The sequence below is a fragment of the Panicum virgatum genome, chromosome 7N (genome assembly GCF_016808335.1).
Source record: "Panicum virgatum strain AP13 chromosome 7N, P.virgatum_v5, whole genome shotgun sequence".
NCBI classification, from domain to species: domain Eukaryota; kingdom Viridiplantae; phylum Streptophyta; class Magnoliopsida; order Poales; family Poaceae; genus Panicum; species Panicum virgatum.
This window is the reverse complement of record NC_053151.1, coordinates 46,034,713-46,052,056: the sequence shown is the minus strand read 5'-3', so window position 1 is coordinate 46,052,056 and position 17,344 is coordinate 46,034,713. Positions and strand designations below refer to the sequence as shown.

At 45.2% G+C, this 17,344-nt stretch overlaps 1 protein-coding gene and 1 pseudogene across 2 annotated transcripts; one reads left to right on the top strand and one right to left on the bottom strand.

Moving 5' to 3' along the window:
* Positions 1-662: 662 nt before the first annotated feature.
* LOC120683368 lies at positions 663-2,010 on the top strand. 2 transcript variants are annotated; one of them, XM_039965446.1, is made up of 5 exons: positions 663-808; positions 1,010-1,135; positions 1,225-1,289; positions 1,623-1,710; positions 1,803-2,010. In XM_039965446.1, the coding sequence occupies exons 1-5, from the start codon at positions 688-690 to the stop codon at positions 1,856-1,858; spliced, it is 456 nt and encodes a 151-aa protein (XP_039821380.1). In that variant the 5' UTR covers positions 663-687; the 3' UTR covers positions 1,859-2,010. The 2 variants fall into 2 exon arrangements, with proteins under 2 accessions (XP_039821380.1, XP_039821379.1); XM_039965445.1 differs by having other exon boundaries at positions 1,785-2,010.
* Positions 2,011-8,301: 6,291 nt separating this feature from the next.
* Positions 8,302-16,685, bottom strand: LOC120681326 (annotated as a pseudogene).
* Between the last annotated feature and the right edge of the window lie 659 nt (positions 16,686-17,344).

Below are 17,344 nucleotides of genomic sequence, written 5' to 3'. Positions count from 1 at the left end.
TAGAGTTTGTTTTACATCATCCTTCAAATTTAACCTAGAGGCTTAACAAAGGGTGTGTTGGAGTTGCAAGCGTAGAGAGACGAGACACTATTAGCTCCCATAAACTCTTTGTTAATTGCAAGTAATTGGACATTTATCTCATGGCAAGTAACCACCAGCCTATTTTGGTGCGTGCAGTTACGCACACGCCAAATGAAATTTGCAAGCCTTTCAAAATATAATAGTGAGCGTACAAATACTTAAGTAGAACATGTCTCTCACCCTAGCATGTAGCAACAGTTTCATGATGTTTTGGTAAAGACCATTTTAACATCAGCTATAGTAACTTGAGGATATAGGATTCACAGTTCGGAGAGATGCTCTGCCAAAACTTTGTGATTGGTGTGAATTTGTAGTGCTCTATCTTTTTTTTTTCAGTTGCCTCACATTGTGTATTAAGTTGCAGTATCATCTGCATCTGTACTTAACTGTAGTGCCCTGCAAGTAATCGAGATTCAAATCTTACATCTTTATCGACAATATTGAAAAGCTAGTCCCTTCTATACGATGTTCAATGTGCACTAGCTGTGTGGTGCTCCTTCATATTGTTAGTTCTTTTCTGGCTTATAGATCAATATGCACCAGAGTCATCTTGTTGTTTCAGTACTGATTAAAAATGAATATTTTTGTTCCTAGGGGTGGCTCGATATGGCAAGTGCTCGCCATTCTATGGGCCCATCACGCGTTTCAAGTACACTGTTTGATCATAAAGAACAGTCTGCTGCCACTAAGCTGCAAGTTGTTGATCATGCTGGTCTGGAACCATCGGGTAAATTACTATCTATCAGCATTGAAGAACCACTACTAGATTTTAGAAATAATTGTGTTTTCTCTTGAATCTGGTTCCTGGTTTGTTTCATTGAAATCTACTGCAAATAAAGCTAGAAGGGCACATTGATACACAAATTGCAAGCTGTTTGCAACAGTTGTTAACTCATAATTAGTAAAATATTCTTCAATTATATTTCAGAGTCGAAACCACACTTTGCCCTATCGAAGTGGTCTTTGCAAGAAGAATGTAACTCCACCTATGATGTCACTGAGCAAGCTAGTACTGAGCCAAAGTTGAGGCATCGAGGATCAGCTGCTACCCCGGGTATTAGAATGTGACCTATTTCTACTCCCTGTTAAGTAGCAAATGTGCTGATTAGATCTATTTGCTTTACTTAACCTCTTGTCATGAAGATGTAAACCATGAAAGGGATGCAACCACATCAGATTCATCTACTGGTGCCGGCACTAGCAGTCATGTAAGTTTTGTCAAAAAGTCTATTTCTTGAAACTGGAGGGTATAATATCAGATAGTGAAACATTGCTTAGAGGCAACAAAAAGATACATTGCTAGTAATGGGCAACGCCAAAACTAAAAGTTTTTGTGCTTGAGTGGTGAACTTCACCCCCTGATATGCTTGATTCAAGATATGTCGTTGGTATGATTTCAATACTACAACAATTATGTATTTCAGTAAACTAAATACATAGTTGCTGAGGTATCATAAAGCTGCATTTTGGGATAGTGAATAAAGAAGCTGTACTATAATTCCTGCACTTTCACATTTATCTATTCTCATTTTGTACTTTAGGTTCAAAAAGCGAGATCAAAAGCGCTATCAGTCTTTGGAGCATTGGTGTCTCCAAAACTACGAACAGCCCAAATTTCATTTGAAACAGGTTTGATTTTTATTGCAGAAGCTTATCCAGTCTCATATACGTTTTGATTTAACTGTACCCTTATTTTGATGCAGCGCTTGAATTGATTGTAGAGCTGGCAAATTCGAGGTCCAATATGCTTGCAAGTTTCTCCCAGTTAAAAGAGTAAATCTTTTCTTTTGATTTGAGGTTTTGTACACTGGACAACATCAATAATCATGGGATTCAAGCAACTGTAAACTCAAATTCTGGAATGCAGCATATTTTCAAGGAAGCATGAATATTTTGTTGTGCAGCTCATTAGCTGTAACCTAAGACAAACATTGTGGCCTGCGTGCCCATAATCTCACTCCCAGCATACAAGAACGAGCAGAACGATGTGGTGACTAGAAGAGAATTCAATTTCCTGAAACTATTAGCCCACACACAGCAAGACTCGTTGCTTGGACTTGGACAAAGAAAGGGCTAAGAATCGTTGCTTGGACTACAAAGAAAGGGCTAACAACTGAAGTTTCTCCTAACGTTTGTGCTTAACCAAATCTCTCTTCATAACAGTCTTAGGCCTTGTTTGTTTTTTCAGTTTAAGTCATAAATCCCATCACATCGCATGTTTAAACACCAATTAGAAACTAAACATAAACTTATTACAAACTAATTTTATAAGTCATAATTTAATCACGAGACGAATCTATTAAACATAGATTTATTACAAAAACTAATTTCATAAGTTGTGACTTAATCACAAGATGAATCTATTAAGCTTAATTAGTTTATAATTTGATCATTAATTGCTACAGTAACTATTCACTAATTATGCATTAATTATATTTAATATATTCGTCTAGAGTTCTAATTTCAACTTATGCAATTAGTTTTATATTAAATTGATATCCAAACATTTAAATTAACATCTAAACATTTGATGTAATAGCTACTTAAAAAAACCAAACGAGATCTTACCCCTTTTCTTTTGAAAGGATCTCACGCCAATTTTGATGTGGTGCAAGCATGATAAAAACTAAAACAAAAGCCATGGCCTGAAGGGTTACTTTTTCTCGGCTTCATGTATTCTACAAATTAGATTATTTATATTTTGCAAAAAAAAAAGAAATTAGATTATTTATTTTTCTGAGCCATAACTTTAAATCGGAAAAAGGACCTGAAACCAAATTCAATATATAATTTTGAATATATATTCAACAGACCAGGCAGACACCCTACGGAAAATAGGTTTGGGCAAGATGACCAAGTGCCCTGGGATCTCAATCCAATGGTGAAAAAAATATTGCTTGCTTGTAGTTTCATCCCTTTAACCAAACACTTGACCCGGGATCCAGAGGCGTCCCGACCAAATGTGGGCCAGTGCGAAATATTAAGATGGGCTCGTAGTATCTTAATAAAATTAAACACTAGTAATAAGTAATAGTAATTTTACTCGGCTCGATGTCTTGGTATTGTGCAGCTGCACGGTGAGGGCGGAGATCGGAGGGCCGAGGCCCTGACCCTGAGCCTGAGGCGCTGTTTGCAGCAACACAGCGCGGCAGCGGCGTCTAACAGCGCCTAGGCTGTCATAGCCGTCTAGGAGTGGGCATGGCCCGTAGGCGTCTCACAACTCACGTCTGGCGATCGGTAACGGCAAGTCAACACCGTGACGGCGACCGCCAAGCACGAGTCCGTTCCGCCTCCACAAGGCACGAGTGTCAGTGCGCGACAGAAGACGAAGTGGCGTCGAGCTTGCCTTCGATCGAGTCGAGCACCGCTGCGCCCGCCGAGCGGAAGGCTGGGCGTCGGACTATTGACAATCAGGAATAAGATGTGTGACTTCTGGATGCAATTTGAACATCGTTTTGCTACAAATTTGACTGCAAATTATCAAAATTGAAGCTTGCTATATTACTATACATAAGATATACTTCATATTTTGGGGGCCTTTTAAATTTGGGGGCCCTGTACGGTCGCACAGCTCGCACGCCCCTAGGGACGCCCCTGCCGGGATCATCCCTCCCTTCAACCAAACACTTAACATCAATATCCTGTTCCGTTCATACAAGATGGTTCCATCACATTCCGTGCTCAGCAAGAGCAGGGACCCACATATACAAAAGAGGAGACGATATGGGCGGTCTGCTCATGATCCAACACAGGTGAAAACTTAGGAATTTCTAGCAACAGAGCACTTCGAACGGGACAGTATTCAATTCTTCATGTAGTTATGCATTATCTCTGCCACACAATTTAGCATTTCTGCACGTCATCTCATGACCATTCTCATCAAGTCATCATTGATCGTTCCCTAGTCCACTTCAGCAGCCAGTCACGTAAATCCAAACTGAATTGTGAAAGGGCCCGTGGCCTAGTGGTTACAACAGTCTCAGCCTCACTAGCAACTCAAGTCGTGGGTTCGACTCCTCGTAGGAGCGAATATTCTAGAATTTAACGGCATTGGTGTTTTCAGTGGTAGACGACACTCTCGTCGACAGTGAGACGCCTGCGGTGACTTTGGCAATCTCGAAGATTTGTCGGCTCAATCTCCGAAGATGCTTATAAAGGTAGGATTTGCGTTCGTATGTTGATAGGACTAAGTATGCTTACGTTGTGAGTGTTTGAGTTGTATCTTGTAATCTAAAAAAATCCAAACTGAATTAGTGTCCATATGTCTAGATCAATTTCAACACACATTGAAGAATGTTATAAAAAAAACACACATTGAAGAAATAATATGGCTACAAAAAGTGAGTCGTGCGCAACTCGTCGACTTCATCCAAACGCTAGATTCTGTGCCGTTCGTCAGTCTTTATGAATTTTATAAACATGGGATGTGTGTTGGGTGTTGACGTTGGCCATGCATTTTAGTCCGTTGAAACGGCGGTTGAAACTGCTATGATCTGGCTGTGCCCTTACTCTTTACAGTTACGAAGGAAGCGGGCCAGCTTATTTAGAATGTGATGACTGATGAGGGAGTAAAAGTGGTGGTATTTGGGTTCCAGTTACGAACAAGATGCAGCCTTTTCATACACTGAGTCACTGACAGTCATCTACATGCTTGAAGCCATTGCAGGTATTGCTGTTGATTGGTATGACTATTCCATAACAGCAAAGGTTACTTGTCGATACGCTTACTGCTCTGTATCAGACATGATCAAATCTGAATGGCATACTACAATACTACATACAGGTGCTACCTTCCTTGCAGATGTGTCAGACTTTGTGAACACTGAACAGACGTCCAGACTGAGATTCAGGTGACAATTTGAAGCCGGCGGTCAATTCACCAACGAGGTGGACGCCGCCATGGCGGCGCGGTACGACGCCGGCCGCAAGGTGTGCATCGCGTACTGGTGGACCTGCTTGCGCTGCCTCGACCGCGTCCAACACCATCACACCGAAGAGCAAAACTTGCGCGCGATTATCGCCTGCGACCGACCGGGCGGATGCCGCCGCAGCCGGGAGCCCGGGACTGCTGCCTGCGCGCGTGCGGCAGAAGCGGCTCCGATCTGCCCGGCGCGCGTGGCGATGTCGGCCCAGAGGACCCGGCGGTGCGGCACGGCACGGGACTAACCTACCAAGGTTGCCGCGCCGCGGAGGCGTGGCGGGCACTTCGGCGGCGCGGGACGAATCCGCCCGCCATGATCGCCGCGGCGAGCAGCGCGGCTGCCGGCATGCGGGTGGCTCGCGGTGAAAGGGGGCGGGCGGGCGGCGGCCCTTTTTGTGATAAAGCAAGTCAATCTGGACCGGTCAAGTTCGATCCAACGGTAAATGTAGCAATCCAGGGGTGGACGGTATTTCATTTACCGTCCACCCTTGGCCTCGGTCTGCCTCTTGACACCGTCCACCTTAGCCGCCAGTCCGCCACCATCGTCGACGACGACAACGCTGGCACGCCGTGGTGAGCTTTGCCACGTGATGCAGGAGGTTCGCGAGGCCGCTGTGCTGCCTATGGATCGGACCACGCATCGTGCCCCTGCCACTCTGTACGAGGCAGCCGACCGCGAGCCGTCGCCATGGCGCGGTTCGACGCCGACCGCGAGCTGAAGCGTGTGCTGGTGGACCTACTGGCCTGAAGGCGTTCCATAGCAAGGAGATCAACGAGCGCCTGATGATCATGTTTGCGACGAGCCGACGAACCGACTACCTTGACCTTGCAGCCGGATCGGACCTGGCGCCGCTGCCGCCGAGCCGAGGTGTTCCCGGCCGGCTTCCCGCTGCCGGACGCGCGACAGAAGCGTCTCATGTTCCATGCTTGCGCGGCGGTAGGGCGGATAAGGAGGACGCCGCAACGTGCACCTGGAGGACCTATCGGTGCGCCGGCGCGGCAAGACGGGACAAGCGCCGCCGAGGTCGCCGCGGTGTGCTTCGAGGCTAGCTGGCCGCATGCGGCGAGCGGCCGGCGTTCGGGAAGACAATGGGCGAACTAACAGAGAATTCCGTGTTCATTGGCAGTTCAACATAAATTGAAATTGAACTAACGATGATTGGATTCAACATGACCTTGTGTAGCTGTAATATCAGAAACCTCAGGCTCAACACAAGTTGGAGAACTAATGCGGCAAGAAAATTCAGAGGAAAACCGCACCACTGTTCTAGATAACGTAATATGACATGGATGGTCTTGAAAGATTCCGAGTTTCAACGTTAGCTTGGAGGAAGTGCTGATATCTTTGCCGTCGCGTGGATGCATCCTAGGTCTCTGATCTGACTTGTCAAAAAGATGTGGGCGCTGCAGAGAAATTATTATTCAGTAATCAGTACTGATGCATTTGTTAGCTCTTCAATTTGCACCGCTAGTTTAGCAGCCACTTACTACATAGATTGAAATCAAATCAATCGATGTACTTTTTTTCCTAGATTAAATCGGTCTGAAATAGGAGCAGAGGTAACTCGTCATCCAGAATTGATCACCATCCCAGCCACTGAAGTGCATTTTGATGCAGTCATCATGCATACTCGGTCTCCTATGCACGACAAAAATATTCAGAAGTCAGGAAGGAACTACAGAGATGTTGCCCTCGTTTAATTGTTGTCACAATAACTGCTAGATTACCAAGACGAACTCATCAAAGCAACCACCCAAGTGCAACCAAGACAAAGTGCGCAAATTCGTCAGCGATCGCCGAACTTGTCAGCAGATAAAACATACTACAACTCCACAAGACCATGCTTTCAGCTGATCTCGTGATCGAGCATGGCTCTCGCCTCGACACGGGTACATCCTCATCTCCCCCCGAGTCGGAGGGGTCTCCCGGCACCTGATCGTCCCTGCCAACTTTATGCTTCGTGACTTCGTGTCGGCCGGGCAGCTCCATGAGACCAGCTCTTGCAGTCGGCTATACTAGCTTGCAGATGAATTTACTCTACCATCTTAAATTTCCTTTGCATCATCATCTTGTCACCAATGGTGCGGGTGCCCGCACGCCGCCCGCCTCGAAACACACGTCGACGATCTCGCCCGTGCTCGTCCCGTCTTGCTGCGCCGCCAAGTCCACCGACCACCGGCACGCGCTGCAGCTCGTGGTCGGCGTGCAACCGCGCCATCGCCACCGCGCGCGTCGATGAAGATTACACCGAGGAGAGCGGGAACGCAGAACACTCCGTGCGCCATCCTGAACCCATCTTCTGGAGCTCGGCGCAGCTCTCGCGAATGTGGATGGCGCCGAGGTGTGGTGCGCCGACCGCCCTGGCGGGCATGGCCTTCCAGAGGCGGGCGGGCGGGGCACAAGACTCCAGAGGCAGCTCGGCGGGATCGAGGGCCTCCTGCCACTGCGTGCTACGTATCACGTGGTCGAGCTCAGGATGCGTGGTTGCCGGCGTCGAGAGTGGCGGCTAGGTGGGCGACGGCGGGCGGACTGACCCAAGGGTGGACGGTATTTGATTTACCGTCCACCCCAGGTGATATATTAGCCGTTTGATTGGACTTGAGCGGCCGAGATTTACGATCCTCGGTCATCAGGAGTCCGCGCCGGTGGTTGACCAGGCCCTGGTCGCCGCGCGCATGTCGGCCGCCCGCCTCAGAGCTCGCCGCGGCGATCTAAGTCCCATCCCGTCTCGTGCCGTGCGGGCCATCCATCTTGGCAGGTTCGTCCTGTGTCTTTGGCCGTGCCACCGCCTGGGTCGATGTCGGCGGCGCATGCCTGGAACTCTCGAGCAGCTTCTGCCGTGTGCATGTCCCCTGCAGCCCAGCCGGCCAGGCATCAGCGGCACCGGGTCCGGCGTATCCACGCCACCGCGACAGTGTCCACCTTGCGCTCCGGTGCCGCCGCCGGCTGCCTCATCGTGGCAAATCGGCTTCCACTTCACCGGCTCTGCCCCCTACCCTTCTTTGCCGGGGCGAATTCGCTGTGATCCGATACGGTGCACTGCAAAGTCGATACCGCTCCTGACCCCGCGTCATGCGACTCCAACCTTCGCTAGTTCACACGCATGCGACGAGCACCGGCGACCCGACCACCAGGCACTTCCGCCCCGGCCCCTCACCCTTGCTCTTCGGTGAGGACGGCCGGGGCCCGGATCGGAGCAGCAACGGTGGCGCAAGCTGCGTCGTCTACGTGGCTGAGAAGGTGGAGGAAGTGACCATGGCAATTTTTGGGCGACCTGCAAGTCCGGTGAATGAACTCGTGATAGCATTTCTTTCTAGCTAGCAGGGCCGCCGGCGAAGATCAAAATCTTTCCGGTGATATTCGATCGCGTTACATACACATGCGATGAACCAAACAAACATCGATATTCCCTTAAACTGTAACCTATAGCACTGCTTTCTAATTACGTTAACGTTACCGATGTAAGCACTGAACCAAACAGCACCAGAATGTGCACTAGTTACATCATCTAAAAATAGCTCGCCCAAGCATCTCTACTAGTAGCCACAGCGCTACCTGCTACCGGCATCCACCAGTGAACCGGCGCACACCTTTTTCACAGAATACGGAATCCGCATATAAACTGTGCATTGAAATGCTTAAATGGCACGGCAGTCATATGATGTGCATGTTTGGATGGAGAAGAGCGAGGATCGGACACGCCATGGCACCTCCGTAGCTCAAACGATGCAATGTCCTCCTTCAGAACTCTAGTCGTTGTGAGCAAACAAGATCCAGGATGTTGAACTGTCCGATTTTACTAGGATCATGCTGTCAATTGGCGGGATTCATCATTTGCACTGCCAGCCACTTGATACCTCGATCTCACATTCTGCACAATTCAATTGTGATTTAGTGCTATCTGGCCTTAAGGAGCTTTTGACACGATGTCATATCATAAAAGCAGATCTAGTTTTCAATCATCAGAAAAACGTAGAGGGTGTTAGGAACCTCGAGAAGTGTGACGTAGTAAAAGTCTTCCATGTGCTGCATAAGGGCCGAACCATCCCTGATTGAGCGGAGAAGATTTATTTCTGTTTGCAGTAGTTTCTCCACAAGTTGCTTCTCTCCTTTCATCTGCAGCGAATAATAAGCCCAGTTAGAGAGAACAATGTGAGCAATAACATTCTAGTAACAGACAGTGGCAAGACACCCACAAATTCAGTAACAATAACATCCGGTGTGTACTCCCCTATCACATCACCTTGGTCTTCATCATCTAATATTCCATTGTTTACCTGTGCCACATACAGATACAGTTCTATGATTTAGTTGACAACTGGGGGATCTGGATACCTAATCATCAACATTATTAGAACATGTTTGGCTCAAGATAGGATAGATAAACTACATTACCAGTGCATCTTTCGAATCCCCAAATTTGAGATAAACTGGTGCTTCCACATGGCAATAGCCCATAAGACGTGGTACTGTCGGAATGATATCTCGGTGATTGACAATTCTCCAGCTGTCCTTTACTTTCTGCAAAATAATCCAAAAAATTTTTAAAAATATGTTGCGGTTGCTTTTAATTTTCTAGTTCATAGATCATTGCAATTAAATTCCATAAACAGCATCAGAGTTACAACTTAAACCATAATAATATATAAATGGATTCCAGCTAATAGGCTTCACCAATTGAAACATTAAAAACATACACATAAGATTTACTGTCAACTGGAGTCATTCTGGAATTTGGTTTGGCATGGGTGTAGGCATATCTTATCTAGGAGCCGAATACCACCATACTGCATAAGGGCAAGAACATTTTACTATAGTATCAGAGTTACAACTTAACGCATAATCATATATACATGATTCCAACTATATGTGATTCTGGAATTTGGTTTGGCATGGGTGTAGGCATATCTTATCTAGGAGTTGAATACGACCATACTGCATGAGGATAACAATATTTTACTATCTTATCTTCCAATACCAAATGAAAGCGTTGGATTATTCCCGTTTTCTTTTTTTTACCATTTTTATATATCTTACCTTCACTCATCCAGAGACAAAGGGCTGGCAGCATTTTGTATGTCCTCTGTAATAATATTTCTATGAAGCTTACAAGACACTTGATGTTGCAATATTTCAAATTAAAACTAGATAGGTACTTGATATTCATATTCAATACGAACTTAACCAAAAAATTTTGTCCAATATATAAAGGACAGAAAGAAGATTTAAGAATTATGCCAGTACATAAAAATATAAAGTTGCTCAAAGTTCACATTCATTTCCACAACTCCAAAATAAAATGATTTAACTAACCCTTGTTTCATACCAGCAAATATGTCATGTCAAGAAGAATATTATCATTCTCAGTTGCACTTTATCAAGTATTCCATTTCTAAATCAAAGTTAGTAAATGGTCTTAAAATTACCGCACTGTAGACTTCTGCAAATCTTCTATTTCCCACTCTAGGGGAGCCGAAGTTGTACATTGTCACAAATATGACACCATTCCTATACAAAGGTGACATGAAACATATGAACATATTAATATTGAAAAACGTGTAGGAAAATAGTAGAAAACCATAATAGAAATTGTTGAGAGTTGCCAACTGCAGGAGTAGAGTTATACATACATAAATTATTGGTGAGCTATGTTGACGGTTTTATAACAGAATCATATACAGATATGAAGTTAAACCACTAATGATGTTCTTAAAATTGAATGAAGCACCAGTGCAACAAACCATTTATTAGAATGACAGTACACAGTATCCTGACATTCTTTCTTCATTATGAAGGTAAACATTATCTAGAGGATGATCAGTCAAGAACCTATCCAAGTTCATTTAATCTTTTTTAGGTTTACCACATGTTAAATGCTTGATTTTTTACCTCTTTCCACATAGTGTGGATCAAATGATGCATATGGTGTCTGTGAAATGACAAGATCATAGATTTAGATCAAGCCAAAATTCTAACTTACTTGGCCATTTGACTTGATGAAAGCTCAAGAGCAAGAAGGGTTGCTAGTGCTCCACCTAAACTGTGTCCAGTTACATATACATGCCACCTAGATATATTTTCTGCATCTTCTTCATCCCTACAGTGGAATAATGAGATATTTTGTGAATATAAAGTTTGAGATAGTTACTTGATGGAGCTTTATATGCACTAAACGCAGAAGCATCCAAGTTTTGAATCCAATGGTTGCTTTTTCAGCAATAATTTTGAGAGATAAAGCCAAAATTCCTTGTGGATAATGAGAACATGCTATGGAAGGTTGAAATGAATTTCCCCGCTTCATATTACACTATAATTACTTACTGGTATCCTACGGCATATCTGATAAGAGCCATGATCCTATTCCTAACAGAGTCATATGCTCCTAAGAATCCACTGTGAACCTAATACATGGTGCAAGAACATGTCAGTTAGCATAACATGTGAACAAGCACATAATAAAGAGAAGGAAGAGAGTAGATAACTAACTTGAATTTCTTGTTTAAAATCACCACCAAGCCTCTCAGGGTTTAGTCTGCAATCAGGGTGAAAACATGTTGTGCCAAGGGAACATTCAATTTAAAAAGGGGAAAAATTACTTATACAGTGGTGCTTCTTAAGTCTTACCCAGCAGGTACCAGCATTAAGTCAGTTCTCAAATCCTTCCACCTTGACTAGGTAGGTATGTAGCAACCAATGCAAGGCAAAGTGAATAAGATGGGATACATTACAAGTATCAAGTGAAATTTCTATTAATAAAGAATCCAAACAAGGCTTTCTGTTAATGCATACTTGTTCAGTTCCTCGGAAGGCAACAACCAGCCTTCTTCGTGAAGGATCACGCCAAATGGAAACATGAACACATTTGTTCATATAATCTACCAACACGAGTACACAACAAACTCATTGATATCACAACAATAACTCACTTGTGTATCTGTCGAAACGTTGTCAAGAAAACATATCTTTTCAAAATCTGATTTGATGAAACTATTACGTCCCAGTGAGGTGGCAAGCATAGCCCATGCCTCCATGGCAGTCTCTGCACTTGCAAACAGATGCCGCATATCCTCTGCTTTTTGCGCATCAACGGATAGTTTGGTAGATGTAACAACATTATCCTTATCAATAGAGTCTTCAGCTGCAGCAACTTCTTGTTCTACGATCATATCATCTTTCCTGTTTGTCTCATTTATTGTTACTGAATTGTTGTCATGTGGTGAGAGGTTTTTTGAAAGTATCATTAGAGCACCTAGTATATTCTCTGTTTAAAACAATACATCATAAGATACTTTATTGATGTCCAGAAAGGAAGATTGCTCCTTCTCCTCTTTGCTTGTCAGTGCTCCATTTTCATTGACAGCACCAACTGCATCTTCAGGAGCTGTTACACTGTCATCACTTGTTGAAGTATCTGCAGTTGCCAATCCAGATTCTAGATATTTCTGTTCAGCAATTTCACGTGATTTTAAACCAAGTGAACTTAATAGGTCAAATCCATCCAATTTCTTGACCTCAGGAAGAGAAAATCCAAAGTTTTGTAGAACATTTTGATTGAGCACATTATTCAAAGCTCTCCAGAAGTATTCATCTGATTCCTTCATACCTGACGATGCATTTCCCGCACCGTTAACAGCTGCAGCAGGAGACTGACCCTCACATTGAGAATCTGAACTGTCACCAGAATCAATATTCTGATGTTGAAGCTCATTTGATTCAACTAGGTTATCCCGGGACTCTTCAACACTTTCAGAGACCTCACCTCCACTTTCCAAAGATGGTGGTTTTGGAAGGTACGTGTAAGTGAAAGAACATAGTTGCCCAAATGCGGATTGCACAAACTGACTTGCATTTATATTTTCAGATCCAAGGACTGTTCTAAGATTAGATCCCAGGCTGCTCTTCACAAGAAAGTCAGATACAAAGGGAATTCTCCGCCATTGTTTCTCGCGCTCAATATCATCATAACTCTTGTATTTGACCTGAAGCATTATACATGAAACTTAGATCACCGATTAGAATGAAACAACATTACAAATATTCAACACCATCAACAAACTTAATATTGCTACCAGTTTATAGGAACATATTGATAGAAGGATTAGAAAAATAAAAAGAAAGATAAGTAAGGATTTTGCCGCTTCTTCCCTCATCTGGGAGGCAAGGATCAGTTGTTAGAGCGTGCACCTTCGTGCTCAATGACCAGGAAAAAAATTGCAAGGGTCTTACCTCTATCTCAATAGTTCCTCCACCACCAAGGCCTTCTAATTCAACAGTAACATCATGACTATTTCCTAAAAAGGAACAAGGGCACTATAAGCTTTCTACAAAGAGCAAGATGAAAACATGTGTTCACATCAAAGATTAAGGAGACACCTGGTTGCACTCTAAGCAACTTTTTACATCAGTACTTGCAATGAAAATCGAATTAAGAGACAAGAAAGCTACCAACCTACAGATAGTGCTTTCATTTTGACCAAACTGACACAGCTGAACATAGATCTATACCATCTTCAAAAAAACCTAAGTTGTACTTTGGTATATGTCAACTTCTTTTGGAAATATCGCTATAGCATTAACAATAAATAGTTTCAGCAAGACATTGTTTAACTTACTACTGTTTATGGATATTAGCAAATAGTCTTTGCTATTAGAATAACAAATGCAAAGGTCACTTGAAGCAAAACTCAGAAGATCATCTTTTGAAATATAGTTAAGTACTTAAGTGGAGATGAATAAGCAATATGACTTTGGTCCATACGCCCTGTATGATTTTCAACAGGATGCACAGAGATTTAGATCTGAAAGATTAAACGGTTGAGAAAAATGTGATCGGGGGCTCTCCCTATAATTAAGAAAACAATAGTTGTTGTTAGATAATATATCAGAAATTCCAGTGCAGATGGTAAGTTGCATATTTGAGATTCACTGAAAATGGTGACTTGGAAGGTTCGACCGCATTTGGACTGAATCAAGCTTATTGTAAATCACTATTTTTTTTTTCTCTGATGTAACACCAAAATCATAAATAATAGAAGCAACCTGTTCATTTTCTCAAATTTTATTAGCTTCCCATTATTGCGGGTCAATACCATCCTGTTTCACCATCAATTTGGCCAGGATTCTGTACAGACCAGTCCCACTGAGAGGAATAAGGAAACCAGTATCCATAACCTATTGGGAATGGGCTAAAATAATCTTTGATATAATGAAGGAAATACGAGAGGGAGATATTGCTATTTTTTGTTAATACAGAGAATTACCATCACAAAGTGATTCAAGGTACAATCCAGCATTTCCCATGCGTTTGTGTGGGGTAACAAGGTTTGCATCCCAAGCTGCAACCTATTGTGGAATATGGTACCACATGCCAAAAGGCACAAAAATCATTCATAGCAGCACCATGATATGGCAAAGTAAGTGATTAGAAAAAAAAATTAAATATCCACAAAATTATATGGTTGATTACTATCATTTCCTATACTGAAATGCATGTTTTTCTATCCGCTTTTGAGTCAATAAAAACAATCTTCAACATGTATTCTGGACTTCTGAAAATCACAGACATGCATTTCAGTACATTGGATATTTGATATGACGTAAATGCTGATGATTCATCTTAAGTTTCAGGGGTGTTGATGTACCCAACATTCAACACAGTTCATAAGACCTGGATCAAGCCCAATATCACTACAAGGCTACGTGACCAAGATAGTCGACAGATTAATGGGACCAAGGAGAAACGGTTAACAAGAGTACAAAACACACAAGTAAAATTATTGGACCAAAATGGGGACCATGAAATTATAACTTCTTGATACCTGAAGCAGATTTTCTCGAGATTTCCTAATGTTAAATGTGAAGTTTTCATTCCATGTTGGCTCCTTCGACCTGCGATGATCAATTACTGAAATCACACTCTGCAGCAATAATGCAAATGACTACAAATTTCTAATTTCTAGTTTTCTCAAGGAAATTACCGACTAGTTGAGTATTCTCAAATGGAATAAAAAAGGTTATGATATACATTGTATAAACTATCTTAGTTTACATGGCAGAGCTAGAAAGGTTCCCCAACCCGGGCTAAACCAGTAGATGATTCGCACGACGAACGACGTTGTGCGCACCCATCTGATCCAGGCTTCTCTGCCCCCGCGCTTCTGGGCTGAGAGCCTCCACACCGCCACCTACCTGCTCAACCGCCTTCCTTCCACTGCTTCTCCTGCTCCCACTCCACACCACGCTCTCTTCGGTACCCCTCCTCGCTACGACCACCTTCGGGTCTTCGGGTGTGTGTGTTACCCTAACACCTCCGCCACCGCTTCTCACAAGCTGGCGCCCCGCTCGACTCTGTTAGAAATCTAGGCAATTTTCGGTATATTTTAATTCCAAAATTAAATGTATAAACTAGCAATATTTCTATGACTTTAAGGAGTAAAATAAAACATGTGAACATGTTTATACTTATCACACATATAAGCATAAACAATATAAATAACCAAAGTTTCAGGGAGTACCCTAAAGCGGGGCCGTTGCCGGAGGCATTGGCTGCGCTGTTACCAACTGGAGTAGACATCTACTCGGTTGGCCTCAGTCGAAGTAGTCGAACTAAATCGGTGCAGGAAGAAGTTCGCAGTGCAGTCCCACGAACGGTCACCAAGATGTAGTCGACGTAGTCGTTCGGCCACCAGAATGTAGTCGACGTAGTCGTTCGGCTCGTCCACCAGGAAGTAGTCGTACAATCGGGCAAAGCCTTAGTATTTTTGAGCAGTCACGCTAAAGCGTTACCCAAAAACCTGATTGCCCGCCTATCCCGTGCAGGATCTCAAGGCGAGCAAGATTTCGGAGGCCTGCTCACGCTAATTCTGTGCGCGCAGAAATTAGCGTTGGGGAACTCAGTTGTTGCAACTGGAGAGGGAGAAGAGAGGAGCCGAGTTGCCTCAGTGCTCTGGTGCAGGATGGATGAGGGGAATGACACTCCTTATATAGTGACTCAGGTGCTCAGGATCGTTAAACCTGGACACCATCAGAGTCATTTAGGTGATGCGGTTATGGCCATTAATTACAGATTTAATTGCACGTTTAATCGCACGATTAATTGCTGTCAACGGCAAAATAGCCATCACATCGCACCGCGCCACGCCGCACCGCCCGTCCGGCCGGCCGCGCCGCGCCGCGCCGCGCCTCGCCTCGGCCTCGGCCTCGGCCTCGGCCACGGCCACGGCCACGGCCACGGCCACGGCCCGGCCCGGCCCGGCTCGGCGAGGCGAGCGCGCGCGCGCGTGGTTCACCGTCCTCCTCTTACCGGCTTCACAAGTGGTGTACAAGAAGTCCACCTTTTAAGTTGGTTGAGATCCTCCTCAATTCCCGGTACGGAATTAAACATTGATTCCCTAGCATTAATAGTGGGCTTTAAATTCTTTTAATGCTTTAGAATAAATGGGCCAAGCCCATTACTCCAACAGACTCGTTGTGTGTTCCTCGGGTACTCCCCTGACCACAAGGGGTATCGATGCTTTGACCTCACCTCTCGCCGCGTTCTGATCTCCCGACACGTCGTCTTTGACGAGTTGGATTTCCCCTACTCTACCTCCTCTACACCTTCTACTGACCCCGAGCTGGCGTCTCTGTTTCCGACTGACCCGGTGGTTCAGCCACCGTTACCTGTCTGTCCTTTTCCTGCATGTTTTCCCGGGACGCCGGCACCGTTTCCGGTGATCCCTGCGGCGCCGAGTGCGGCCCCGGTGCCCGCGGTCGCGCCACACGCGGCCCTCGGACCTCCGGTCGTGCCGCGCACGGACCCGGTGTCTCCTGCTGCACCACGCGCGGCCCCGGTGCCTTCACCTGTACTTGAGCGGTACGTACCGCTCAGCCGGTGCAGGTGTACCGGCGTCGCTCGGCGCCGAACCCGGCGCCGCAGTGGTACGCTGAGCCGGTGCAGGTGTACCGGCGTCGTTCGGCGCCGACGCTGGCGCCGCCTCCTGCTCCGGAGGCTCCTGCGACGCCGGAGCCGTCGCCGCCGCCGCCTCCTCCGGCTCCCTCTCGAGCCGAGCCGGAGGTGTACCACCCGCCGGTCATCCATCGGGATCCTCGGCATATCCATCCCATGGTGACTCGGCGGATGGCGTCCCAGGCCGCGACTCTCTCCGCCACCGAGGGAGAGCCGCGGGTCTCTCCGGTACCCTCCTCTGTCCGCGACGCCTTGGCGGATCCTCACTGGCGTTGCACGATGGAAGAGGAGTACGCGGCTCTTCTTGCCAACCAGATGTGGGACCTCGTGCCGCGTCCGTCTGGTTGCAATGTGGTGACTGTCAAGTGGATCTGGACGCATAAGCGTCGAGCTG